This window comes from Eptesicus fuscus, chromosome 20, assembly GCF_027574615.1.
Source record: "Eptesicus fuscus isolate TK198812 chromosome 20, DD_ASM_mEF_20220401, whole genome shotgun sequence".
NCBI classification, from domain to species: domain Eukaryota; kingdom Metazoa; phylum Chordata; class Mammalia; order Chiroptera; family Vespertilionidae; genus Eptesicus; species Eptesicus fuscus.
In genome coordinates, this window is record NC_072492.1 from 3,411,178 (window position 1) to 3,438,707 (window position 27,530).

Here is a 27,530-nt window from a genome sequence, read left to right on the forward strand (position 1 = left end):
GCAATACATTAAAAACATCATACACCATGACCAAGTGAGATTTATTCCTGGAATAAAAGGTTGGTTCAATATCTACAAATTAATTAATGATATATCACATAAACAAAACAAAAGATTAAAATCATATGATCATATCAATATATGCAGAAAAAGCATTTGACAAAAACCACCACCCATTTATGATAAAAAAATTTTTTTAAGCAAAGTGGCAATAGAGAGAGCATACTTCAATATAATAAAGGCCATATACAACAAACCCATACTGAAAGGGGAAAAACTAAAAGCATTCTTTTAAGATCACGAACAAGACAGGAATGTCCACTTTCATTAACCTTATTCAACACTAGAGGCCCGCTGCACAAGATTCGTGCACTGGCGAGGGGGGAAGGGTGGTGCGGAGGGCGGGGCGGTCTCTCAGCCTGGCCTGCGCCCTCTCGCAGTCCGGGACCCCTCGGGGGATGTCTGCCTGCCAGCTTAGGCCCGATCCCCCTGGGCACTGGGCCTAAGCCAGCAGGCGGACATCCCTCTCACAGTCCCGGCTCTTGCAGTCCTCCCGGCTCTTGCAGTCCGGGACCCCTCGCTCCTTACTGCCCGCCTACAGCGGAGGTCGGAGAAGCTCCCACCACTGCTGCTGCTCTCGCCAGCCAGCCAGCCAGCCAGCCATGAGAGTGGCTTCTGGCTGAGCAGCGACACCAGGGGGCAGCTTCTGCATTGAGCGTCTGCCCCCTGGAGGTCAGTGCATGTCATAGCAACCAGTCATTCCGCAGTTCGGTCGATTTGTATATTAGGGTTTTATTATATAGGACAGTATTGGAAGTCCTAGCCACAACAATCAGACAAGAAAAAAAAAAGGCACTCAAACTGAAAAGAAAGAAGTAAAACTGTCATTATTTGCATATGACCTGATACTGTATATACAGAATCCTAAAGATTCCACCAAAAAACTACTAGAACTGATAAATTAATTCAGTAAAGTAGCAGGATACAAAATATATATTCAGAAATCAGTTTCATTTTTCTACAACCATAATAAACTATCAGAAAAGGAAACTAAAGAAACAATACCATTTACAATTGCATAGAAAACAAAAACAACTCGGGAATAAATTTAACCAGGGAAGTAAAAGACCTGTACTTGAAGAAGATACAAATAAATGGAAGCACATATCCATGCTCATAGACAGAAAGAATTAACATCATTAAAATGTTCACACTACCCAAAACAATCAATAGACTGAACACAATGCCTATCAAAATCCAAATGGCGTTTTTTAGAGAACTAGTAAAAATAATCCAAAAATTTATATGGAACTACGAAAGACCCCAAAAAGTCACAGCAATCTTGAGAAATAAGAACAAAGTTGAAGGTATCATGCTACCTGACATCAAGGCTACAGTAATCAAGACTGCATGGTACTGGCATAAAAACAGACACATAGATCAATGGAACAGAATAGAGATCCCAGAGATAAACCCACAACTATATGGCCAATTAGTCTATGACAGAGGAAGCAAAAACATACAATGGGGTAAACACAGTCTATTCTATAAATGGTGCTGGGACAACTGGACAGATACATGCAAAAAAAAAAAAAAAAAGAAACTAGACCACCTTCTTACAACATATATAAGAATAAACTCAAAATAGATTAATGACTAAAATATAAGATTCAAAACCACAAAACTCCTAGAAGAAAACATAGGCAGTAAAATCTCTGACATTTCTCTTCACAATATTTTTTCTGATATATCTCCTCAGACAAGGAAAACAAAAGAAAAAACTAAGCAATGGGACTATATAAAGCTAAAAAAATTTGCAGAGCAAAAGAAACCATCAACAAAGCAAAGACAACCTATTAATCAAAGAAGATATTCACCAATGATAACATTAGATACATCAAGGGTTAATATCCAAAACTTATCAAGAACTCATACAACTCAATACCAAAAGAACAAACAATCCAACTAAAAAATGCACAGAGGACCAGAATATACATGTAAAAATATGCTTAACACCACTAATCCTCAGATAAATGCAAATTAAAACCACAATGATATCATTTCACATCTATCAGAATGGCTGTCATCAATAAATCAACAAACAAATGTTGACAAAAATGTGGAAAATAATGAACCCTCCTTCACTGTTTATGGGAATGCAGACTGGTACAGTCACTATGGAAAACAATAAAGAGGTTACTCAAAAAATTTGCCAAAACTGGTTTGGCTCAGTGGATAGAGCATCGGTCTGCGGACTGAAAGGTCCCAGGTTCGATTCTGGTCGAGGGCATGTACCTTGGTTATGGGCACATCCCCAATAGGGGGTGTGCGGGAGGCAGCTGATCGATGTTTCTCTCTCATCGATGTTTCTAACTCTCTGTCCCTCTCCCTTCCTCTCTGTAAAAAATCAATAAAATATATTTTTTTTAAAAAAAGAGGTTACTCAAAAATTTAAAAATGGTACTACCATATGACCCAAGCAATCCCACTTCTGGGTATTTATCCAAAGAAATCCAAAACACTAATTCGAAAAGACATATACAAACCCTATGTTTACTGTAGCATATTTTACAATAGTCAAGATATGGAAGCAACTTAAGTGTCCAATAATAGATAAGTAGATAAAATATTGTAGTAGATATATACAATGGAATTTTCCTCGGCCATAAAAAAAGGAAATCTAACCTTTTTTGACAGCGTGGATAAACCTAGAGGGTATTACGTTAAGCATAATAAGTCCAACAGAAAAAGACAATTACCATATGGTTTCACTTATATATGGAATCTAAAGAGCAAAATAAATGAACAAACAAAATATAAACAGACTCTCAGATACAGAGAACAGACTGATGATTGCCAGAAAAAAAGGGACAGAAAGGGCTGAGTGAAAACAGTGAAGGAATTAACAACTACAAATTGGTAGTTACAAAACAGTCCCAGGATATAAAAGTACAGCATAAGGAATATAGCCAATAATCTATAATAATAAAAGCGTAATATGCTAACTAGACCAGACATCCTTGCAGACAAAGCCAGGGCTGCGAGGGAAGCCCGAGTCCTGGGTACCAGAGGGAAGCCAGTGCCAGCAGCCAGGAGAAGGAAGGCCTTACTCTTGCATGAATTCCATGCATCGGGCCTTAGTATTATAATAACTATGTATGGTGCCAGGTATCCTATATAATAAAAGGCTAATATGCAAATTGTCCCCTCGACTGGGAGTTCGACCAGGAGTTCAACCAGGGGGCAGGGCCAGCCTACAGCCCCTCCCCCTGGCCAACCCCATCCCCCGATCGGGGTTGGTGGCCCAGCCCCACCTGTGCACGAATTCGTGCACCAGGCCTCTAGTGTACTTGAAATATCAAGGGGACCACTTTATAGAGAATCTGATTGTCTAACCACTATGCTATATACCTGAAACTGATACAAAATGATACTGAATATAAACTGTAATAAAAAAATAAAATTTTAAATGTTAAAAAATAATTATAACATAATGATTATATTTCAATCTGGAAGGTTTTTTTTCAAATAGAGCACCTCACAGATACTTTTATATTTTTTGTTGTTGAATAAAAGTGTGATAGGTTGATCAATATAAGACTTCGTATAATAAAAACATATCACATTAAAATAAATTTTGTGTAAGGAATGAATAAATGCGTTCCAAGAAAAAAGGGAATAAAAAAGCTCTATTAAAGATAAGTTTGTTCAAATACAATGTTATTTTAAGTGGATGATGGTATCAAATCACTATGGTATTTAGATTCCATCGATAGTTTTAAATGCATATTGCAGCAGGGTTCTTTTAGTGACAATTTTCAATTAGACAAATTATATTCATTTTTCAAACTTACTATGAAGAATTTTAGATGCCAATTTAAAATTACATAGCAGAATACAGCTTTTCAAAATTCTTTTGAATAACATGTAAGTAACAAGTTTGAAGACCACTGTTTTCAATTTTCCTTTCTCGCTCCTTCAGAGGCTTCTGTCTCTCAGTGTCTTTAGATGTTAGAAATCATACAGGTTCATCTTTAAACTATTGCTCTTCTCAATTTTCATACTTCCTCATTCACTATAACAATCTGTATCTTAAATCTAGACCAGGCGCAGGGAACCTTTTTCTGCCAAGGCCATTTGGATATTTATAACATCCAACTTAAAAATTAGCCTGCTATATTTGGTCAAACATTTAATTAACTCACCCCTAATGCCTTAGCAGGGCCAGACCAAATGTGTATGGGGGCCTTATATGGCCCTTGGGCCAGATGTTCCCCACCCCTGATTTAGACCCTCCCCAAGCATCCTAGATACATATCCACCTGGATGTTTCATGGGTACCCCAAACTTAATTCATACCAACTCAAGGTGTCTTACATTGTTGCTCTATCCTTAATCTCTATCACAGTTGTTGGAACCAACAAGTTGGAAACCTAAGATCCATCATGTTTACTCCCTCATCTCTGCCAATTGCCCAGGCTTGGAAGTCTTCATTCACTGGTGTGTCTCCTCTCCATTTCAATGACATCGCCCTATTTTATGCTCATAGTCTCTCTTGCTCTTACAGGTCCTGTATGTGTTCGCTGTTGCATCTAGTCTTTCCAAGTTTACTCTCCACAAAACAGCCAGAAGTAATATATCAAAAACAAGCATCCAGCATTAGGTCAAGGGCCAAGATCCTCAACATAGCACTTAGAACCAGGGCCACTCACTGCTGGCCTGCATGGAGATTGTTTGAAATTTCTGTAAGTAACGCAACCTTCTCATGTACAGGGCCCAGCTAACTGCCTGAGCTAAATTTCAGTCCTCAGTTGTCCCCTCAAACAGGCACCATTGCTCAGGACACAACCTACAAAAGCTAACTTCCAAGTACTGCATTTTGCTTGTGAGATTTACCAAAGCCAGAAGGTGAAATGCACCCAATGCTGCAGGAGAGCCCAAGGCATTGCAGGACACCAGACAACTAAGACAAACAGAGCATGGAAAGCTCTCTTTCCATTAAAAAATCAGATTTTTCCCATTTCAGCTTGCTGTTCCTTTTTAGAAGAACAAAACCACTGACACATTAATAAGTAAATATATAACTTAACATTTAAAACGTCAAAAAATTCAAATGAACTATGAAAATATTTGTGAAAACAATTACAATTATATTTTGGGAGTCTGATGAAGCTAAACATGAAATGTGCAGCCTTGTAAAAACTAACACCCATAGAATGTTGCAGCCAATTTGGAAACAATCTGGTAGTTTCTCAAATAGTAAAGAAATCTTACACGTTCGTTTTACCATATGATCGAACAATTCTACTGCTAAATTACCAAGAGAAAGGAAAATAAATGCCATACAAAAAATTGTGTATGAATGTGCATAGCAGCATTATTCATAACAGTCAAAAAGTGAAAACAAATCAAATATCAATTGATGAATGGATAAACAAAATGAGTATCCAAAACAGAAACAAAAAACAAGAACACCAGATTTTCATAATAAAAATGCTGTAGACTTTTAAACATAAAAGTTCCTATATTTTACTGACTTTCATTTCTTAATACCATCTTTAAATATCTTTAAGCTCTGGCCAGTGTTCTCAATGATCAGCCTGTGCACCACAGGGTCTCAAGTTCAATTCTGGGTCAAGGGCACGTACCTGTGTTGCAGGTTCACGCCCCAACCCTGGTTGGGGCCCATGTATAGCAACCAATCGATTCTCTCTCTCTCTTTGTCTCTCCCTTTCCTTTCTACTATCTCTTAAAAAAAAAACCCAAAAAAAACAACAACAATGGAAATATCCTCAAGTGAGGATTAACAAAACAACAAAAGAATTTAAAATTACAAGGCAGAATACAGTATGTTTTTAAGAATATTTGTTTTATTTTTATACAGATATGAGAAAAAAATAAAATGTAATAAAGCTTAAAATGGAAAGAACTGCTGCTATATACCAGATAAATGCTTCTTTTATCACAAAAAAAAAGTAGTTCCTAAAAAATTCCTGTTAAAGGGTAAGGAAAACATTATAAAAACCATTAAAAAGGTTAAATTTTAGCCCTGGCCCATGTTTCCCAGTGGTTAGAGCATTGATTGGCCTATGAACCAAAGGATAGCAGGTTCACTTCCAGTCGAGGGCATGTACCTGGGTTGCAGGTTCAGTCCCGGCCCCAGTTGGGGTGCATGGGGCAGGCAACCAATCAATGTGTTTCTCTCACTTCTCTCTCTCTCTCTCTCTCTCTCTCTCTCTCTCTCTCTCTCTCTCTCTCTCTATCTCTCTCTCTGTATCTCTCTCTCTCTCTCTCTCTCCCCCACACACATACCCTCCCTCCTTTTCACTCTCCCTAAAAAAAATCAATGGTAAAAAAAATATCCTCAGGTGAGGATTAACATAGCACTTAGAACCAGGGCCACTCACTGCGGGCTTGCAAAAAAAAGATAAAATTTTATTCAACATTTCCTTTATAGAAGTACCAACTCACTCCAACCACACTTTTCAAATTCATACCTTTATACATTCTATCAATATTTACCGTACCTCTAAGTGAGGTAGTTATATTCTTTTTACTTTGTCAAGATTATTGACATTTTGTAAAAAAACCATAATTCATCTAGATGTCTCATATGGACTTTCTACTTAAATGGCATCTATTCTCTGTTTAGCTAGATCCCATCACCTACTAGAAATTGTTTTTAAAAGTTTTAGATGTTCAGTGTTTTCATGTCTAAGAATGTCTATTGCTTTTATTCTTGAACATGTCTGGCATAATATTCTTGGATCTCAATTTCTTTTTCTGAGAATTTTGTAGCTATTGTTCTACTATCTTCTGTCACTATAGAAGTTTGTTTACTGGGTTCCTGATTATTTTACTTATCCTTGAACTTTAATAAGTTAACCAGGATCTGTCTTGATATTGATCATTCTGTGTAATTTTTTCCTAGAGACAAGTATGTCTTATCAACTTCCTTTACAAGGAAAAAACCGAATTATTTTATTAATTTTTTTCCCTTTACCATGTTTTTCATCTCAGAAACACATGCTCATATGATACATTGGGTGGTTTGAATTTTTCCTTCAGATCAAGTTCTTTCAAATTGCTTTCATCTTTGAGCTTTTCTTCTGCATTCACTCTTATTATCTTACAACTTTCTTCCATAACCTATTTTAATTCTGTTTCGCCTCATTTTATATGTTAAGTTTATAGTGATGAGCTTGGGCGTACTGGGATGTCCAATCTTCCATTTTACCTAATTTAGCTGTTTTGTGTTTTGAATACCTCATTATTAATTTTAAACTAGTGGCCCGGTGCACGGATTCATGCACATTGAAAGGAAATTAATTAGAAGAAATATTTTAATATCGCTATTCGCCCTTTCTCTATAATAGGAAGTAACAACTAAATTCACGATCAACAATGACAGATGGAAATACACATACGCGATTGGCACCAGCAAGAGCTTTATATGATTCGCGCATGCGCGAGTCAACTTAGCCTTTTATAGATACAGAATAAACTTGCTTAATTAGACCTGCTTTCTGATTTAGCTAAACTTTTTCCAGCCCAGTGAAGCACCCCAACTTCTCTTTCAGGTAACTGTCAGCAACACAGCAGTAAATATCAACAAGAAGCAGATTATAATTGTAGATCACGCAGGGAGAACAGAGGGTAAAATATTTAACTGCAGCAGTGTTTGACTATATTCTGCGCAGTGATAAAACCTGAAGTCATTTTCAAGGTCCACCGTTTCTTACTTCTTTTCAGTCGGGTCAAGTTTCTAAGCTTTCTAAATCTCCATTTTCTGACTAATGAAAAGAAAATAGGATTCCACCAAGTCTCCTATCTACCTACTCCAGGACTTCTGAGGATCAATGAGATGAGGCATGGAAAACGCTTCATAGACATTTGGTTACAGTGTGAAATGTTTGCACCTGGCTATAAAGCAAGTCGTGTTCCTGGGCTGAAGAAATTGCAAGGAGGCTAGTCGTCGCTAGGGAGAGGAAGCTGGGGATTGCTACGTGACATCATTACCTGGCACCCACAGCTACTGTTTCTGAGCTGGGCTGGGCTGGGCGGTAGGCCATATTTTTCTCCATGAGGTCTTGGCAGCGTTGGCTGCAATTTGGTGGGCTCCGGGGTGGTGACGGGGCCTGTGTTCCACTTGGGGGAAGCCGAGTGTTGCTTTGTGGGCGCCAGGTCTGCAGTGCCCTTTCTCTGTAAATGACCAGTGTGCGTCACAGTAGCTCCTGCGTTGAGTCTCTGCCCTCTGGTGGTCAGTGTGTATCAATAGCGACCAGTCAGACACTTAACATATTAGCCTTTTGTATATAGAGATTCTTCTATAAGTGCATAGCACTCGTGTGGTATGTTCTTTGTTTTTGTCTTCTTACATGCAGAGGTCTTTGCTTGGGACATACTGTACTGCTTATTAATTTTCTTTTCCAGGGATATGTTTGCCCTGTTCATGGCATCCCTTACCCTCCTATTCAGGTACAACATGGGCAGCCCCTCTCAGACTTTCTCTTTGGTGTGGAATAGAGTGCCTGGGTTTTCCTTGCTCATCCCTACTTTGCCTATCATGTGTTTGTTTACAGATGGAGAACTGAGTATGGCTTTCTAGATACTTTTCTATAGCCTGAGGGAACAGGAAAAAGAGCAAAGTAAGGGAAACCTTGGTTGAAGCTGCCAGAGCCTTTGGTAAGAATCCTGGCCACTCTACCAGACATGCGAGCAGTCCTGATAGTTTTGTCTCAGCAATTTAGAAAACCACACACCGTGACAGCCCTTCCTGCAGTATGGCATATGAGGATTCCCAAGCAAACCACCCAGACTTAAATTTTCTCAAATTGAAGATTATTCATGAGAAATCCTAGGACTTTACTGATCCTCTTTCTTTCTTCAACACTACTTCTTGAGTAAAGAAATAGGGACTAGAAAGCCAAGTGATGCAAGATTCTTCTAATTCCTTCCTTAATTGCCACTCTTCCAAGTTTATGGCAGTGGCTATATGCCTTTCCTTCTTTATAAAGGGGGCATTTTTAGTTCCTTTTTAAAAAGTTATTTTTTTTAATTTGTTAAAAATTGGGGGAAGAGTGATCTGAATTCTCTCTACAACCTTCACCAAGAAATGTATTTTAAAATAACTTTAAACATGACTAAATAATTTCAAGCCTTTTATCACCTCAAAACTGAAACAGTAAATATATTTTTAAAATCGGAAATCAGGTTCTCTATAAAACTGCTAAAACCAGGACAGCAATTTAATAAAGGTACTTACTGTATTTCAAAATATTTTATATCAAGAGTAAGAATGAAGTCAAAGATAGCAGAGATGATAAGGACTCTAGGGAAAATGAATATCTAACATATAAAGGGCCAATATTATCTGATCAAATACTTGCCATCCTTCGAGGACAAGGTCATTAATACCCCCATTTTTATATGCGAGAACACTAAGGTTTGAAGAGCCTAAATCAGTGATTTGCAATCCTGGCTACAAATGAGAATAACCTGGGAAATTTTACACTTAAGGGAATGCCTGGGCCCAATCCCAGATACTGATTTAATTAAGTTGACCCTTGAACAAATACAGCAGTTAAGACACGCAGTAGAAAATCCACTATAACTTAAGTTGGCCCTCGATTATGCAGAGTCCCAATAGCCAGTTGACCCTTGAACAACCAGGATTTGAACTACGCAGGGTCAACTGAACTGCGGTTAACTGAACTGTGTCAACTGAAAAAATCCGTGTGTAAGTGAACCTGCACAGGTCAAACCCTTGTTGGTCAAGGGAACTTGTATTCTGAAATGACAGTTGGGCATCAAGTTTTATTTATTTGTTTATCTATCTATCTATCTATCTATCTAATATCTTTATTGATTTCAGAGAGGAAGAGAGAGACAGAAACATCAAAGATGAGAATCATTGATCAGCTACCTCCTGCACGCCGCACACTAGGAATCGAGCCTGCGACACGGGCATGTGCAATGACCGAAAATCAAACGGTGACCTCCTGGTTCATAAGTTGGCACTCAACCACTGAGCCACGCCAGCTGGACTGGGCATCAAGTTTTAAAAGCTCCCAGACAGCCCTAGCCAATGGATAGAGTATCGGCTCAGTGGATAGAGTATCAGCTTTCGGACTGAAGGGTCCTGGGTTCAATTCCAATCAAGGGCATGTACTCTGGATGCAGGCTCCTCCCTGTCCCGGGCCCTGGTTTGGGTGCATGCAGGAGGCAACCAATCGATGTTTTCTCTCACATTGACATTTCTCAGTCTTTCCCTCTCTCTGAAAGTCAATGGAAAAATATCCTCCAGTGAAGATTAAAAATAAACAAATAAAAAAAAACCATGCAGTGTGACCAAGAATAAACATTTGTTGCATTAAAAAAAAAAAAAAAACAGCTCCTAGGCAGTTCTAATAAGTAGCCTAAATTGAGAATACCAGTTTATACAGGGTGGGGCAAAAGTAGGGTTACACAATACATATAGTTTATTATTGCATTATTTTTATTAATTGTTGTGTTATATTCCATACAAACAACTGTAAACCTACTTTTGCCCCCACCTTGTATAATGTGATTAAGGCCACACTGCTGACCAGGATTCAAGCATAGGTCTGTCTACCTGACATCCCGATACACAGCATTAACTCTGAACTGTGGGAACAAATTTTAAGAGTTTGTTCAACTATTACAACAACTCCAAAAGATAAATAAAAACAAGCTCAAAACACAAACTTAAATGACAAGTCACAGCTTGGTTAATAAAATTGTAAAATAAAAAAATTAAAGAAATGAACACACTTGTGAAGTAGGCACACTTCACAAGTTCAGTCCTAGAGAGAAACAAAAGAAACCCCATTACCTGTCAGAGCCTGGGTGAAATTCTGAAAGCAAGGAAGGGCGTCTGCGAAGCTGTTGCTGCTGCTGCTGTTGCAAAAGCTGTGACGCTTGACTGACTTCAAGATGAGAAGAACGATAATCCGGGACTGCAAATTCCTAGTGTTAAAATAATCATACGTTAATTATTAACCAAGAAGTGAAAAGCATCATGAAATCAAAGCAAATATAAAGGCATGAAGGCAGTTATGGGCCACTAAGTATGGAAAGAAATGGCACTGATGATTTCAACCCTTCACTTATCTAATTCTTTCTCCAAAACCTAAAACAATAAACATTTTAACTATATGTCATTCAAAGGAATTCAAATTAAATTTTGTGTCCAATTTTGATTCATTCTTCTAACAACAATAATGTCCAATCTATATTATTCATGTAGTAAGATCTCAAACTCATGTGTTCAATATGAAATCCTAAAAAGTATGCCAATCTTAAATTCAAAATCAGTAAGCTGAAAGGGTCACAAAAGCCATCCAGTTAAATTCATGTATATTTACAAATGAAGAAACAGAAGTCCAGAGAACCAACCTGCTAGGTTAAGAGTAATAGTTTTTCCATCATTCCTAGGTGGGTGGTTTTATGTTTGTTTTCCTACTTCTCTTTCATTGTCTTTTTGTTAAACATGCAAAAGCTTTGCCTGGCTGGCATGGCTCAGTGGCCAAGCATCAACCTATGGACCAAGAGGTCGCAATTCGATTCCCAGTCAGGGCAAATGCCTGGGTTGTAGGCTTGATCCTCAGTGTGCAGCATGCAGGAGGCAGCGATCAATGATTCTCTCTGATCATTGATCTTTTTATCTCTCTCTCCCTTTCCTTTCCTCTATGAAATCAATAAAAGTTCACTACTAAAAAGAAAATGCTATTTTCCAGGAATTCCACTCTTAGGTATATACACAAGATAATTTTTAAAAAATATATTTTATTGATTTTTTTACAGAGAGGAAGGGAGAGGAAGAGGGATAGTTAGAAACATTGATGAGAGAGAAACATCAATTCAGCTGCCTCCTGCACACCCTCCACTGGGGATGTGCCCGCAACCAAGGTACATGCCCTTGACCGGAATTGAACCTGGAACCCCTCAGTCCATAGGCCGACGCTCTATCCACTGAGCCAAACCGGCCTCGGCTACACAAGATAATTTTTAAAAATATGTCTACACACAAAAATTTGCACACAAATTTTCAAAGCAGCATTATTCACAATAGCAAAAAAGGAGAACAAATCCAAAGGTCCCCTGACTTATGAATGGACAAACAAAATGTGATATACAGGTATCCCCCACTTCTGAAAAGTTCGAGTTATACTACTTCACTTTTACAAAAGAGCTACATTAGTACATGTTTTCACTAACCAAAAGAAATCCAAAGAGGATTTTCGCTTTTACAAAAAAGCAAAAAGTAAAACAAATGTTCAGTGTGTGTTTTGCCGTGAGCCCTTATAGAAGCGGTGCACCCCGAGAGGCAAGACTGGCTTCACCACGCTCCTTCCCAGGGAACTACCTTCAGCATCTCAGCATCAAGTAGCCATTGCTTTGAACTGCATCTGTAAGCACCTGTGCTTTATCTCTATTTATTTTGGGCATCTGTTAGCAAGATGTGTCCTAAGGTATCAGAAAAGTGTAAGAACTCATAAGAGTGTTATGCTTGGCATAAAATTGGACATAAGCATTATGATGGTGGTGAACAAAAGAAAGACAATGTGTATGTGCTGAATTTGCCTGTGTCCACAAAGAGAGAAAGAATCTTGAAAGCTGCCAAAGTTACAATTTGTTTTGCTAGTATAAAGTGGTTTCTTTTAGTCGGTATCCAGGAATGGATAAAATGGAAAGTCTACTGATTGATTGGATTGATGGGTGTACTAAGCATGGTCTTACATTATCTTATACTTTAGGAGAAATGAGTCTTTTTCAATACGTTGAACTACACTGTACATACATTATTTCTACTTTATACAGGCTGTATATTTATCATATTTCTGCTTTTACTACTATATGTTATTGGACAACCTACAAAACAAACAATTCCCAGAGCTCACACAGGACCAGAACTGGTTCAAATTTCATCCAGTCAGAAGGAAGAAACCTCACTGAACCTACCAGACATTCAGTAGACACCCCAAAAAGGACAAGTTTGGAAGTGGATAAAGACTACTCTCCCTTGGCGTGACTCAGCTGGTTGGGTCTCATCCCAGGCACCAAAAGGTTGCCGGTTCGATTCCCAGTCAGGGCACATGCCCAGGTTTCAGGCTCAATCCCGTAGGGGGTGTGCACGAGGCAGCAAATCAAAATTTCACTCTCGCATCAATGTTTCCCTCTTTCTCTCCCTCTCCTTTCTACTCTCTAAAGATAATTTAAAGAAATGTTTTTAAAAGACTACTGTAAGTAGTTTAGGAAAGGAGAGCAGACCCTAAAGAACCCTAAGCAGTCCATGGTTGCCACTGGCCTAGTTATCATCACACCCCAGGAGGCGCTACAGCTGATGCAGCCGGCCCTAGTCGCCATCATCACTGCTACCATGAGCAGAGAGGCAGAAACCCAGCAATAACCTGCCCCACCCTCAATGCTGCCACAACTAAGGTTTGGGGAACAATAAAACAGTCATAAAGAATAACCCCAGAAAGTACCTTCGCAGTGTAGGCAATGGAGTTTGATGTTGTTGAAGAAAATGATGCAGAGGCAGTAAATATTATAGGCCCTGGTGAAGTTTCAGTGCAAGGCAGTAAATATGCAACAGTCCGTAACCATTACAGATGCTATCCACAATGCAGGGGTCATCCTGCACTTACCAGCAGAATTACCGAAATGGTGAGAGTGGGGAAAAGCATGAGGCATCAGAGAATGCTCCCAAAGGCCAGGCCTAACAGTGCCAGTCTGAAAGCAGGTGACATTTCCCACTTTACTACATGCAAAGACCCGATGGACACTGATCACAGCATTCCAAACCCCTGGTGCAGGGAGAAGTGATGGAAGGTGCTGACAACCAGGGTGCAAGAGAATAAGGTAGACCAGTGTATCAGGGCTATAGACCACAACTTGGCAGGGGCCCTCCTCTCCAAACACAGCTTAGAAAGGATGGCAATGAAGAAGATAAGGAAAATCAAGGAGATGAGACTCAAGGTCAGTAGCCACCTCAACGGTGGTACCACAGCAACTTCAATTACCAACACAGATGCCAGAAAACCCTAAACCAAAAGTAGTAAAGAGACAAAAGCAGCCGATCCACCAACTTTGAATTCATCTGCTCCCAAGGCTAAGTGGAATGAAGCTGAGTAAATGCTGGCTTACCATTGGCTATCTACCATCATCCGAATTAGTCATTCAACAAGAAGAAATGAATATGAAATTTCAGCAGTAAGGAAGTACTTGCTTTTTGCCCATTGACCAGATAACTAGAACTAGCTGCATTATCTATACAGCATGGTTTTTTTATTTTTACCTCAATGTCTCTTTTTGGTAATGACAAACTTGTCTTGCTAAAAAGCCTGGTTTTTCTTAATATACCTTCAAAGGTTTTAAAATTGTTTCATATCTGGTCAAGATTTTTAAGAATCTCATTTTTAATTTGTAATAAAAGTTTACATATTGGTGTGTTTTTTTTCAAAAGTCAACAAACTGCAAGCATCCTATATAATAAAAGACTAATATGCAAATCGACTGAATGGTAAAACAACCGGTCACTATTACACGCACTGACCACCAGGGGGCAGACACTCAACGCAGGAGTGGCCCCCTGGTGGTCAGTGCACTCCCACAGTGGAAGCGTGGCTCAGGCAGAAGCCGGCTCACAGGAAGCGGGCCTAAGCCATCATTCAGACATCCCCCGAGAGCTCCCGGACTGCAAGAGGGCACAGGCAGGGCTGAGAGTCCCCCACACACAAGTGCACAAATTTCATGCACCGGGCCTCTAGTCTGTTAATAAATGCCTTTAATAACTGGGGGGAAAAAAGACTTGCCCTAGCAGAGTTGAAAAATAAATTTCAAAAGTAATTTAATTGCCTACCAGAAAGAATACAACTTTCTTTAAATAAACACAACAAAAGCAAGCACTAAAAAGTATAAAATTCAGTGTTCATATTTTAAACAAAAAGAAAATATCCAATGTCTGCAAAAAAAACTTCACTGGATAAAATTCACAATAAATTGGAAACTGCTGAAAATCACTGAACATGAAGCCATAGCAAAATGAAGCAAATGGATTTAAAAAAACTTAAAATGAACAGAGGTCCAGTGACTTGTACTTAAGGTAATATGAAATATGAGTAATTGGTACCTCAGAAAAAATCTAGAGGGAAAGGAGACAGAAAAATATATCTCAAAAAATAATGACTAAAAAAATTGCCCATATTTTATGAAAATTATAAATCCACAGTCTAGAAGCAGGAAGCTCAGTGAAAGACAATGACATATACATTTTAAAAAGCACACAAAAAGGCACATCGCAATCAAATTGCTGAAAACTGCTGATGAAGAGAAAAATCTTAAAAGTAACAAGAGGGCCCTAGCTGGTTTGGCTCAGTAGATAGAGCACTGGCCCGAGGACTGGAGGGTCAAGGGTTCAGTTCTGGTCAAGGGCATGTACCTCGGTTGCAGGCTCAATCCCCAGCCCTTGTTGGGGCTCGTGTGGGAAACAACCAATGATGTGTCTCTCTCACATCAATGTTTCTCTCTTTGTCTCTCCCCCTCTCTTCCACTCTCTCTAAAAATCAATGGAAAAATATCCTCAGGTGAGGATTAACAACAACAACAAAAAAAAAAAGTAGAGAGGAAAAAAATATTTACATATGAAAAAACAAAGAATGACCAAAGACTTCTACTTCTAGTCAGTAACCATCAAGCCAGAATACAAAGAATGACATCTTTTATTTAAAGTACTAAAAGAGCCCTAGCCAGTTTGGCTCAATGGATAGAGCAATGAACTGCAGGGTCCCGGGTTCAATTCCAGTCAAAGGTACATATATATATATAATCTGATAATAGACAAATATGCAAATTGACCGCACCTTCGCTACACCTAAGCCACGCCCACCAGCCAATCAGGATGAGTATGCAAATTGCCCCAACAAAGATGGTGGCTAATTTGCATATCAAGACAGCGTCCAAAGAAGCCAACAGCTGCAGAAGGGAGTAAAGCTTGGGGGAAGGGCGGGGCGGAGGCAGGGCCAGGGGGTGGAGAAGGGCGGGGCGGAGGCGGGGCCGGGGGGAGGAGAAGGGTGGGGCGAAGGCGGGGCCGGGGGGAGGAGAAGGGCGGGGCGGGGGCGGGGCCGGGAGCGAAGGGAAACGCGGGCGGGCTGGAGGAGAAGGCGGGGCGGGTGACAAGGGCGGGGCGGAGGCGGGGCCAGGGGTGAAGGGAAACTCGGGCGGGCTGGAGGAGAAGGCGGGGCAGGCGGGGTGGAGGCGGGGCCGGGGGTGAAGGAAATGCGGGCGGGCTGGAGGAGAAGGCAGGGCGGGCGGAGCGGAGGCGGGGCTGGGGGTGAAGGGAAACGCGGGCGGGCTGGAAGAGAAGGCGGGGCGGGCGGGGTGGAGGCGGGGCCGGGGGTGAAGGAAACGCGGGCGGGCTGGAGGAGAAGGCAGGGCGGGCGGAGCGGAGGCGGGGCCGGGGGCGAAGGGAAACGCAGGCGGGCTGGAGGAGAAGGCGAGGCGGGTGATAAAGGTGGAGCGGAGGCGGGGCCGGGGGCGAAGGGAAACGCGGGCGGGCTGGAGGAGAAGGTGAGGCGGGCGAACAAGGGAGGAACAGAGGCGGGGTAGAGTGCAGCAGGAAATCCTATTGCAGGATTTTTCCTGCAACGGGAAAGCTAGTATATATATAATTGATTTCAGAGAGGAAGGGAGAAGGAAAGAGAGATAGAAACATCAATGAGCCGAAACCGGTTTGGCTCAGTGGATAGAGCGTCAGCCTGTGGACTGAAAGGTCCCAGGTTCGATTCCGGTCAAGGGCATGTACCTTGGTTGTGGGCACATCCCCATTAGGAGGTGTGCAGGAGGCAGCTGATCGATGTTTCTCTCTCATTGATGTTTCTAACTGTCTATCCCTCTCCCTTACTCTCTGTAAAAAAATCAATAAAATTCATTTTAAAAGAAAGTTTATCGGGGGAGGAACCAAGATGGCGGCATAGTTAAACAACTAATCTGCTGCCTCACACAACAATTTCAAAAATACAACTAAAAGACAAAACATCTACCACCCAGAACCACAGGAAAGCTGGCTGAGTGGAAGATATACAGCTAAGAAGAGAAAGGAGCACAAACGCTGAAAAGCTGAGGTACGGAGGCACGCGAATCGGGCCGGCGGCGGGCGGTTGGGTGCGCGGCTTTTCTTCAACCCGCAGGGAGACAAGCTCCCGATCACTCTGAAATCCAGTTTCTGGGGACACTCGGGGGACCCAGACACCTACGGGGAGAAGCTGGACTCTCGGCCATCGGGTCGGAAAGTGAGAGTGACTTTTTTGCAGTGGTGCGCCCAGCAATCATTGTTTACTGTGCTGGAGCGCAGGGCGAAGGGACTTGGAAACGTGGAAAGGCAGAGAGGGCTGATGGCAGCCATCGCCGTTGGCCACGCCCCAGCCTAGTGACGCCCTGAGACCCTGCCCAGCCCTGAGGCCCCGCCCCGCACATTCTACAAACCCGCCCAGGCTCCACACAGCGGCTTTTGCATATAAATGGCCTGTTCTGTGACAGCTCAACCAAATTAACTGTAGCTCTAGTCAGACTGCTCCAAATCCGCCCAAGCAAAGGAGGAGAAAACTAGCCCTTGCTGTAGCTCCTGCTGGGGGACACACAGTACACAAGGGTACACCAAGAGTGTCCACCTCAAGTAACTGGGAGGCTGACCCGTTGAACCAATAGGACACCTAGTACACAAAGCTACCCTACCAACTCAGGGAAGCAGCAAAAATGAGAAGGCAAGGAAACAGATCCCAAACCAAAGAAATGGAGGAGAACAAGCGACTGGACATAGAGTTCAAAACCACGGTTATAAGGTTTTTCAAGAATTTCATGGAAAAGGCCGATAAATTCCATGAGGACCAACTAGAAATTAAACATACACTGACTGAGATAAAAAATATTATACAGAGACCCAAAAGCAGACTAGAGGATTGCAACAATCAACTCAAAGATTTGGAATACAAAGAGTCCAAGGACACTCCTCCAGAGAAGCATGAAGAGAAGAGAATTCAGAAAGTTGAAGATAGTGTAAGAAGCCTCTGGGACAACTTCAAGCGAACCAACATCAGAATTATGGGGGTACCAGAAGAAGAGAGAGAGCAAGATGCTGAAAACCTATTTGAAGAAATAATGAACGAAAACTTCCCCCACCTGATGAAAGAAATAGACTTACAAGTCCAAGAAGCGCACAGAACCCCAAACAAAAGGAATCCAAAGAGGACCACACCAAGACACATCATAATTAAAATGCCAAGAGCAAAAGACAAAGAGAGAATCTTACAAGCAGCAAGAGAAAAACAGTTAGTTACCTACAAGGGAGCTCCCATACGATTATCAGCTAATTTCTCAACAGAAACCATGCAGGCCAGACGGGAGTGGCAAGAAATATTCAAAGTGATGAATAGCAGGAACCTACAACCAAGACTACTCTACCCAGCAAAGTTATCATTCAGAATTGAAGGGCAGATAAAGAGCTTCACAGATAAGAAAAAGCTAAAGGAGTTCATCACCACCAAACCAGCATTATATGAAATGCTGAAAGGTATTCTTTAAAAAGAGGAAAAAGAAGAAGAAAGATAAAAATTATGAACAACAAATACATATCTATCAACAAGTGAATCTAAAAGTCAAGTGAATTAAAAATCTGAGGAACAGAATAAACTGGTGAACTTAATAGAATCAGAGGCCTAGAATGGGAGTGGATTGATAATTCTCAGGGGGAAAGGGGTGTCTGTGTGGGGAGTATGGGAAGAGACTGGACAAAAATCATACACCTATGCATAAGGACAGTGGGGGGGGGAGATAAGGGCAGAGGGGGGTGGGAATTGGGTGGTGGGGAGATATGTGGGGAAAAAGGAGAAACAATTGTAATCTGAACAATAGAGATTCATTAAAAAAAAAAAAAAGAAAGTTTATCTTTAAAAATAAATAAAATATAAAAAAATATATAATCACATTCCTAAAAAAAAAAGAAACATCAATGATGACAGAATCATTGATCAGCTTCCTCCTGCACGCCCCCCCACTGGGGATCAAGCCTGAAACCCAGGTATGTGCCCTTCACTGGAATCGAACCGGGGACCCTTCAGTCCGCAGGCCGACGCTCTATCCACTAAGCCAGTGGTCGGCAAACTCATTAGTCAACAGAGCCAAATATCAACAGTACAACAATTGAAATTTCTTCTGAGAGCCAAATTTTTTAAACTTAAACTTCTTCTAACGCCACTTCTTCAAAATAGACTCGCCCAGGCCATGGTATTTTGTGGACGAGCCACACTCAAGGGGCCAAAGAGCCGCATGTGGCTCGCGAGCCGCAGTTTGCCCACCACGGCACTAAGCCAAACCAGCTAGAGCAAAAATATATTTTAAAATAAAATAATATAAAGTACTAAAAGAATTATCAACTACCTTGGCTGAGTGTGGCTCAATTGGTTGGAGCATTGTCCTGTACACCAAAAGATTGGGGTTTCCATTCCCAATCAGGGCACATACGTAGGGGGCCATCCCCAGTTGGGGTGCATATAGGAAACAATTGATTGATGTTTCTTTCTCACATCAATATTTCTCTTTCCCTCTCTCCCAGCTTTCCTCTCTCCCTCCCACTATTTCTCTCTCTCTCCCCCTTCCTTTCTCTCTAGCTCAATAAAAACATATCCTCAGGTGAGGATTAAAAATAACAGTAAAAAAATAATAATCAATATAGAATTCTGTATCCAGTGAAAATGTTCTTCAAAATATGAAGTTGAAATGAACTTTTTAAGGTAATCAAAAGCCGAGAGAGACCATTATCAAAAGACCTGAACTTAAAAAAAAAGATACCAAAAGGAAACCTGACTATATATAAAGGAGTGAAAGGTGTCTTAGAAAACATATATATGGGTGAAATTATTGAAGGAAGAAAATAATATGGAGCAGAAATCAGGGTATGAAATAAAGTAGTGAAAATGGATAAAACCAAATAAAAGAATCTATTAAATTGGTAAACTTCTAGCTAGACTAATAAAGAAAAAAGGGGGAGGGAGGGGACATTTAACATTAAGAATGACATCACAAGAGATCTCAGAGACATTGAATGAGGGAACAGTTTAAGGCAGATTGGGGAATATCCACCCAGAATTAGCAGCTGAAGACTGGCTGAAGAGACTTTTAAACAAGGAAGGGCAGAACCCACCTGGAGACTGGGAGGAAAGGCAGGGCTGTGAGAGGGGCTGGCCCAGTTCCCAGGAGTGGCAGGGCCAAGGGTGAGGAGGGTTCACCCTGAGAGGAGAGGCCTGGACCCCAGGCTTAGCTCCCCAATCCAGACAACCAGAGCTGGCAACAGCTGCCCATGCAGCAACCAGTACCAGGGCTTTTATCTGCCAGGAAGAGTCTGAGGCTCCTGGTGACAAAGGACTTTTATTAAAGGGCTGGCACAAAGGATTTTCATTTCCAGCCACTCACCCTAGGTTTCTGGGGAGGGAGTGCAGTGTGGAATGGCGTCGCCTGAGGAGACTGGGGTAGAAGGAGTTGGGGAGAATCAATGCGGGGGCGGCTACCGGGATACCTGTGCTGGGTCATCCACCTCCCCCCATACTGCAGCAGCCATTTTCCCTGAGAAGTGCAAGCCCATCCCAACAAGAGAAGCCTGGAGAAAGGCAATAGCCTGCTCCAGAGGATATAGCTCACCCCACCCTAAGGAATTCCCTGGGCTCCACCTTGCATCTTGACCCCTCCTGAGGAGGCAGCAGTCTCAGGTAGATCAGGGACTGGCTTTGAAGTAGAGGCATTACCCCTTAAATTTCCAGGAACCCGGCTGGCACTTCCCTCTCATGGAGCTGACAGAAACTCCTGGCTTCTGGCAGACCCCACCAACCTGTCTGAGAGGCTCTGTCCTGCGAAGGTCATGGTAATATTCCAGGGCAAACTCAGAAGAGTGGCTCTGGGAAGGGGAACACACTCATCATCTTCCCTGAAATCTGAACATTTGCTGACCTGCCTCAAGGCCCTGTGCTACTAACAAACTGGCCGAAGAGCTCATCTTGGCCCCTCCTGTGGAGCAGTGGAGGCAGCCAGATCACTTGAAGCTTTGAACAGGGTGCCGAGAGCCAAACTTGGACAGCTTCTAACATTTGCTACCAAAAAATTACTCCCCAGGAGGCCCAAAATCGGCATACAAAACAGTGAGCCTTAGACAACATAGAGGATTCTAAGAGGAATCCTAGAAGGAAGTAAAATCTGCCTAGACGAACTCCACTTGTTTTGTTTTTCTCCCACTAATTCTTTTATTTTCTCCTTTCTATTACTTTGGTATTATTTTTACTTTTCTCTTTTCTCTTATACCTCTTATTTGCCTCTTTCTGATTCTTACTAGAGGCCCGGTGCACGAATTCGTGCATGAGTGGGGCCCCTTGGCCTGGCCGGCGAGTGAGGCCAATCGGGGCCAGCTGGCCGGGGGGAGGGACCGCGGGAGGTTGGCCAGCCCCAGGAGGTTGGCTGTGGGAGTGCACTGACCACCAGGGGGCAGCTCCTGCATTGAGCATCTGCCCCCTGGTGGTCAGTGCATCGTCATAGCGACCAGTCATTCAGTCGACCAGTGGTAATGGTCGCTTAGGCTTTTATATATATAGATTCTATTTTTTCCCTTTTCTTTCTTTTGCTTTATCTTTCTCTGCTTTTTATTTTTTCATGATTGTTTTCTCTTTCTTCTTTTCTTTTTTACCAATTTCCTTTTCCTATTCCTTATTATTTTTTCTCCCCCTTCTTTTCTTTCATAATATTTTTTATTCCCCTTTTCTAGTATTCTTTTTATTTTTTCTTTTCCCTTTACTATTCTTGTTCTCTTTCCTAATTCTCTTTTCTATTGTTGTTTTTGCTGTAGTTGTTGGGTTCTTTTGTATATTTCTGTTTTGTATCGTCTTGTCAGCACTGTACAACAGCTCTCACACTGTCATCGGTGTTGAACCTCACAGTCAGCCAGCCTGAGAGGAGATTCCACCCATGAATGGGGACAACAACAATCAAGACCCAATTACAACAAGAGAGACAAAATAACCCACAAAAGGGTCACTCCTAGAACAACTGCTCAGGAGTTCAAAAGGCCACCCCACAAACACTGGAAGTCACTGCAGTTCTATCTAATACATAGAAGCAAACACAAAGAGACAACTAAAATGGGGAGAGATAAAGAAACAACCACCAAATGAAAAAGGAGGAATCTCCAGAAAAAAAAGACCTAAGTGAAATGGAGGTAAGCAACTTATAAGACATAGAGTTCATAATGGTTATAAGTTTGCTCAAGGAACTTAGTGAAAAATACCAGGAACTTAATAGGAATTACATCAGCATAAAAAAAAAAAAAAAAAAAAAGGACACAGAAACCATAAATAAGAACCAGCCAGAAATGAAGAATACTATACCTGATATCAAGAATACTATGGAAGCCCTAGCTGGTTTGGCTCAGTGGACAGCCTGCAGACTGAAGGGTCCTGGGTTCGATTCAGGTCAGGGGCACATGCTCAGGTTGTGGGCTCAATCCCCAATGGGGGGCATGCAGGAGGCAGCTGATCAATGATTCTCTCTCATCATTGATGTTTCTATCTCTCTCTCCCTCTTCCTCTCTGAAATCAATAAAATAAATTAAAAAATAAAATAAAAAGAATACTATGGAAGGAATTAAAAGCAGTTTGGATAAAGCAGAGGATCGAATCAGCAACTTGAAAGACATGGTAGGAAAAACACTGAGTTAGAGCAGCTAAAAGAAAAAAACTTTTACAAACATAAGAATGTAAGGGAATTATGGACAACATAGAAAGGGACTTTAATACCCCACTAATCGCCCTAGCCAGTTTGGCTCAGTGGATAGAGCGTCAGCCTGCGAAATGAAAGGTCCCAGGTTCAATTCCGGTCAAGGGCACATGCCTGGGTTGTGGGCTCGATCCCCAGTGGGGGACTTGCAGGAGGCAGCCGATCCATGATTCTCTCTCATCATGGATGTTTCTATCTCTCTCTCCCTCTTCCTTCCTCTCTGAAATCAATAAAAATATATATATTTTTTTAAAAACCTAATATCACAGGATAGATGTTCCAGACAAAAAATAAATAAGGAAACAGTGACTTTAAATGACACACTCGATCAGATGAATTCAACTGATATTTGGGAATATTTCATCCCAAGCTACAGAATATACATTCTTCTCAAGTGCACCTGGAACATTCTCAAAGATAAACCACATATTAGGACACAAAATAAGTCTTTACAAGTTTAAGAAGACTGAAATCATAGCAAGCATCTTCTCAGATCACAATGGTATGAAACCAGAAATCAACTACAATAAAAAAAAAAAAACCTCAAAAACATTCTAACACATGCAGGCCAAATAGCATGTTATTAAACAATAAATGGATTACCAATGAAATAAAGGAAGAAATAATAACTTCCTGGAAACAAATGAAAATGAACACACAATAGCCCAAAATCTATGGGACACAGTGAAAGCAGTACTGAGAGGGAAGTTCAAAGTATTATAGGCCTACCTTAAGAAACAAGAAAAAGCTCAAATACACAATTTAACACTACAACTAAGAATTAAAAAGAAAACAACAAGAAAATCCTAGAGGAAGTAGAAGGAAGGAAATAGTAAATATCAAAGTGAAATAAATGGCATAAAGACTAAAAAGAAACATACAAAAGATCAAACTCCCAGCAAACAAAAGTCCTGGATTGAATGGATTCACAGTTGAGTTGTAAAGAACATTCAAAGAACTAATAACTATCCTCCTCAAACTATTCCAAAAATTCAAGAGGAGGGAAGACTTCCAAACTCTTTTCACATGGCCAGCATTACCAGCTAAAGACACTACAAAGAAATAAAATTACAAGCCAATATTCCTGATGAACATAAATGCTAAAAGCCTCAACAAAATACTAGCAAATCGGATCCAGCAATAGATTAAAAAGATCATCCCAGTCATCATGGCTCAGTGGTTGAGTATCAACCTATGAACCAGGAGGTCACGGTTCCATTCCCAGTCAGGACACATGCCTGGGGTATAGGCTTGATCCCCAGTGTGGGGCATGCAGGAGGCAGACGATCAATGATTCTCATCCTCTCTCTCTCTCTCTGAAATCAATAAAAATGTATTAAGAAAAAAGATTATATACCATAATCAAGTGGGATTTATCCTGGGACTGCAAAGCTGTTACAATATTCGTAAATCAATAAATGTGTCACATCACATAAACAAAATGAAGGATAAAAATCACATGATCATAGCATTAGATGCAGAAAAAGCATTTGACAAAATCCAGGAACCATTTTGTTTGTTTGTTTTGTTAATCCTCACCCAAGGGTATTTTCTTTCCATTGATATTTAGAGAGAATAGAATGGAGAAGAGGGATCGAAAGAAACATCGATGAGAGAGAAACACATTGATTAGTTGCCTCCTGCACACGCCCTCACCCAGGCCGGGAATCAAACCTGCAACATAGGTACATGCCCTTGACCGGGAATTGAACCCACGACCCTTCAATGCATGGGCCACCACTATCCGTTAAGCCACACTACCCAGGGCAGCAGTTTTGATAAAAACTCTCTGGGAAGTGGGAATAGAGGAAACATACCTCCACATAATAAAGGCCATATATGACAAACGTATAGCCAACATCATATTAAATGGGCAAAAACTAAAACCGTTTTCCTTAAAACAGGAACAAGAGAGGATTGTCACTTTCACCACTCTTATTCAACACTAGTGGCTGGGTGCATGGATCTGTGCACACTGAAAGGAAATTAATTAGAATTCCTGGGGCAGCACCATGGCTCAAAGAGTGTCTGTGGAGAGAACAAGAAAGAAAACTCATGCTCAGGTCTCTGGTGCAAAGACTAACGCAGGCGGTCCTGGGTGGTGGCTGGCGGGGCAAGACTGGGAGAGAGGGGCTGGACGTGCCCTGGAGACAACCTCCCACGGTCCCTCCCTGGCCAGCCACACCTGGAGGGGGCGCCGCAGATCAAAGGGCGTTTGCGGAGTGAGCGGGGTCCCTCCAGCAGGTGGGGTCCCTTGGCCTGGTCTGTGGGTATCAGGCTGAAACTGGCTCTCCAATATTCCACAAGGGGTTCAGGAGTGAAAGAGGGCACTCTGAAAAGTTGCTGTCATACAGGGTATGGGATGCAAATGCAAGTGTGCAGTAAACCAGATTCAGGGCCGACAGTGCCCTGGGAACAACATAATCCATGGCCCAAGGTGGAATCATGCTGCCCGGCAAAGAATCAGGCTCCCTCCTCGCTGGTTCAGGGGTGCATCACCCAAGAACTGCTGCTGCCAAGTCACCACAGCTCGGCAGCTCCTGCATTAAGCATCTGCCCCCTCGTGGTCAATGCACATCATAGATACCAGCCAGTTGGACGGTCACTTAGCCTTTTATATATAGAGAATATATACAGTACTGGAAATCCTAGCCATAACAACCAGACAAGAAAAAATCAAAGGCATCCACATTGAAAAGGAGAAAGTAAAATTGTCGTCATTCACAGATAATATGACACTGTACACAGAAAAGCCTAAAGACTCTACCAAAAAACTACTAGATTTAATAAATGAATTTGGCAAAATAGTAGGATACAAAACTTAACATCCAGAAATTGATGGCATTTTTGTACACCAATAATGAACGCTCACAAAGAGAAACTAAAAAAAATTCCTATTTACCATTGCAACAACAATAAAATAAGATATCTAGGAATAAACTTAACAAACAAGGTCAAAAAACTATAGGACATTGAAAAAAGAAATAGAAAAAAATACAAAACACTGGCAGCATATACAGTATTTATGGATTAAAAGAAGTAACATCATTAAAATGACCATACTACCCAAAGCAATCTATAGAGTCAATGCAATCCCTATTAAAATACCAACAGCATATTTCACAGATCTAAGACAAATATCCCAAAAACTTATATGGAACAAAAAAGACCCTGAATAGTCCCAACAATCTAGAGAAAGAAGAACAAAGTGGGAGGAATCACAATACTGGATATCGAACTATTTTAAAAAGCTATTCTAATCAAAACAGCCTGGTACTGGCACAAAAACAGGCATACAGATCAAGGGAACAGAACAGAGACACCAGAAATCAACCCACGCCATTATGGTCAATTAGTTATTTGACAAAGGAGGCAAGAGTATACAATGGAATAAAGACAGTCTCTTCAAGGAATGGTGCTGGGAAAACTAGACAGGTACATGCAAAAAAAAAAAAAAAAGAAAGAAACTACACCACCAAATGACAACATACCAAGAATAAACTCAAAATGGATTAAGGATCTACATGTATAAAAAGCCAGCGACCAGAACGCCAGAATAACAGAATGCCGGAATGACTAGAACGACCAGTCGTTATGACGCCCACTGCGTCTGGCCAACCAGCCTGATCGGGGGAAGGGCTGGCTGGCCAACCTCCTGCGGCCCCTCCCCCATCGGACCTGCCCCTGATAGCTCAACAGCCCCTCACGCCAGCTGGCCCACCTCCCGTGTCCCCTCCCCCCCGCCGGCCCGGCCCCAATCGGCCCCCATTGGGGAAGGCCAGCCGGACCCCACCTGTGCACAAATTTGTGCACCAGGCCTCTAGTTTAAATATAAGTCGCAACACCATGAAAATCCTAGAAGAAAACTTAGGCAGTAAAATCTCAAACTTCTTACTAGTAAGTAGCAGAATTTTCACAGATACATCTCCTAGGGCATGAGAAACAAAGGAAAAAATAAGCAAATGGAACTACATACATTAAACTAAAAAGCTGCTGTACAGCAAAAGAAACAAGGAACAAAATGAAAAGGGAACTCAGTGTATGGGAGTACATATTCGCCAGTGATATATCTAGTAAGGGGTTAATTTCTAAAATACGTAAAAAACTCAAATCAACAAAAGGAAGACAAACAATCCAAATGAAAAACAGGCAAAGGACCAGAATTAACACTTCTCCAAAGAGGACATACAGATGTCCAAGAGAAATATGAAAACAATGCTCAAAGTCACTAATCGTTAGAAAGATGCAAATTAAAACTACAATTAGGTTATCTCCTCACACCTGCCAGAAAGGCTACCATCAATTTCCTATATATATAAAAGCCTAACGACCAGCCGACCGGCCAACTGTTCGACTGGTAGCTATGACGCAAACTGACCGCCAGGGGGCAGACGTTCAACACACAGGCATAGAAACATGGAACAGACTGATGAATCTCAGAGGGAAGGGGAGAGGGAAGAGATTAACCGAAGATTTTATATGCATGGATTTCTGCACCAGTGTGGTCCCTCGGCCTGGCCTGTGGGGATCAGGCCGAAACCGGCAGTCCGACATCCCCCGAAGGGTCTCTGAGAGAGGGTGCGGGCCTCTCCCATATGAATCCGAGCACCAGGCCTCTAGTAAATCAATAAACAACAAGTGTTGGCAAGGATGTGGAGAAAGCCGAAACCGGTTTGGCTCAGTGGATAGAGCATCAG

General features: G+C 41.5%; 1 protein-coding gene and 1 pseudogene across 1 annotated transcript in view; one reads left to right on the forward strand and one right to left on the reverse strand.

The window, feature by feature from the left end:
• The window catches only part of NCOR1 (nuclear receptor corepressor 1), a 207,516-nt gene that overhangs the window by 144,037 nt on the left and 35,949 nt on the right, over positions 1-27,530 (reverse strand). Inside the window, exon 3 of the mRNA XM_054709719.1 lies at positions 10,856-10,989. Coding sequence (XP_054565694.1) covers positions 10,856-10,989 — 134 coding nt within the window. The remainder of the gene's footprint in view (positions 1-10,855; positions 10,990-27,530) is intronic.
• LOC103299380 (Y-box-binding protein 1-like) lies at positions 12,483-14,160 on the forward strand (annotated as a pseudogene).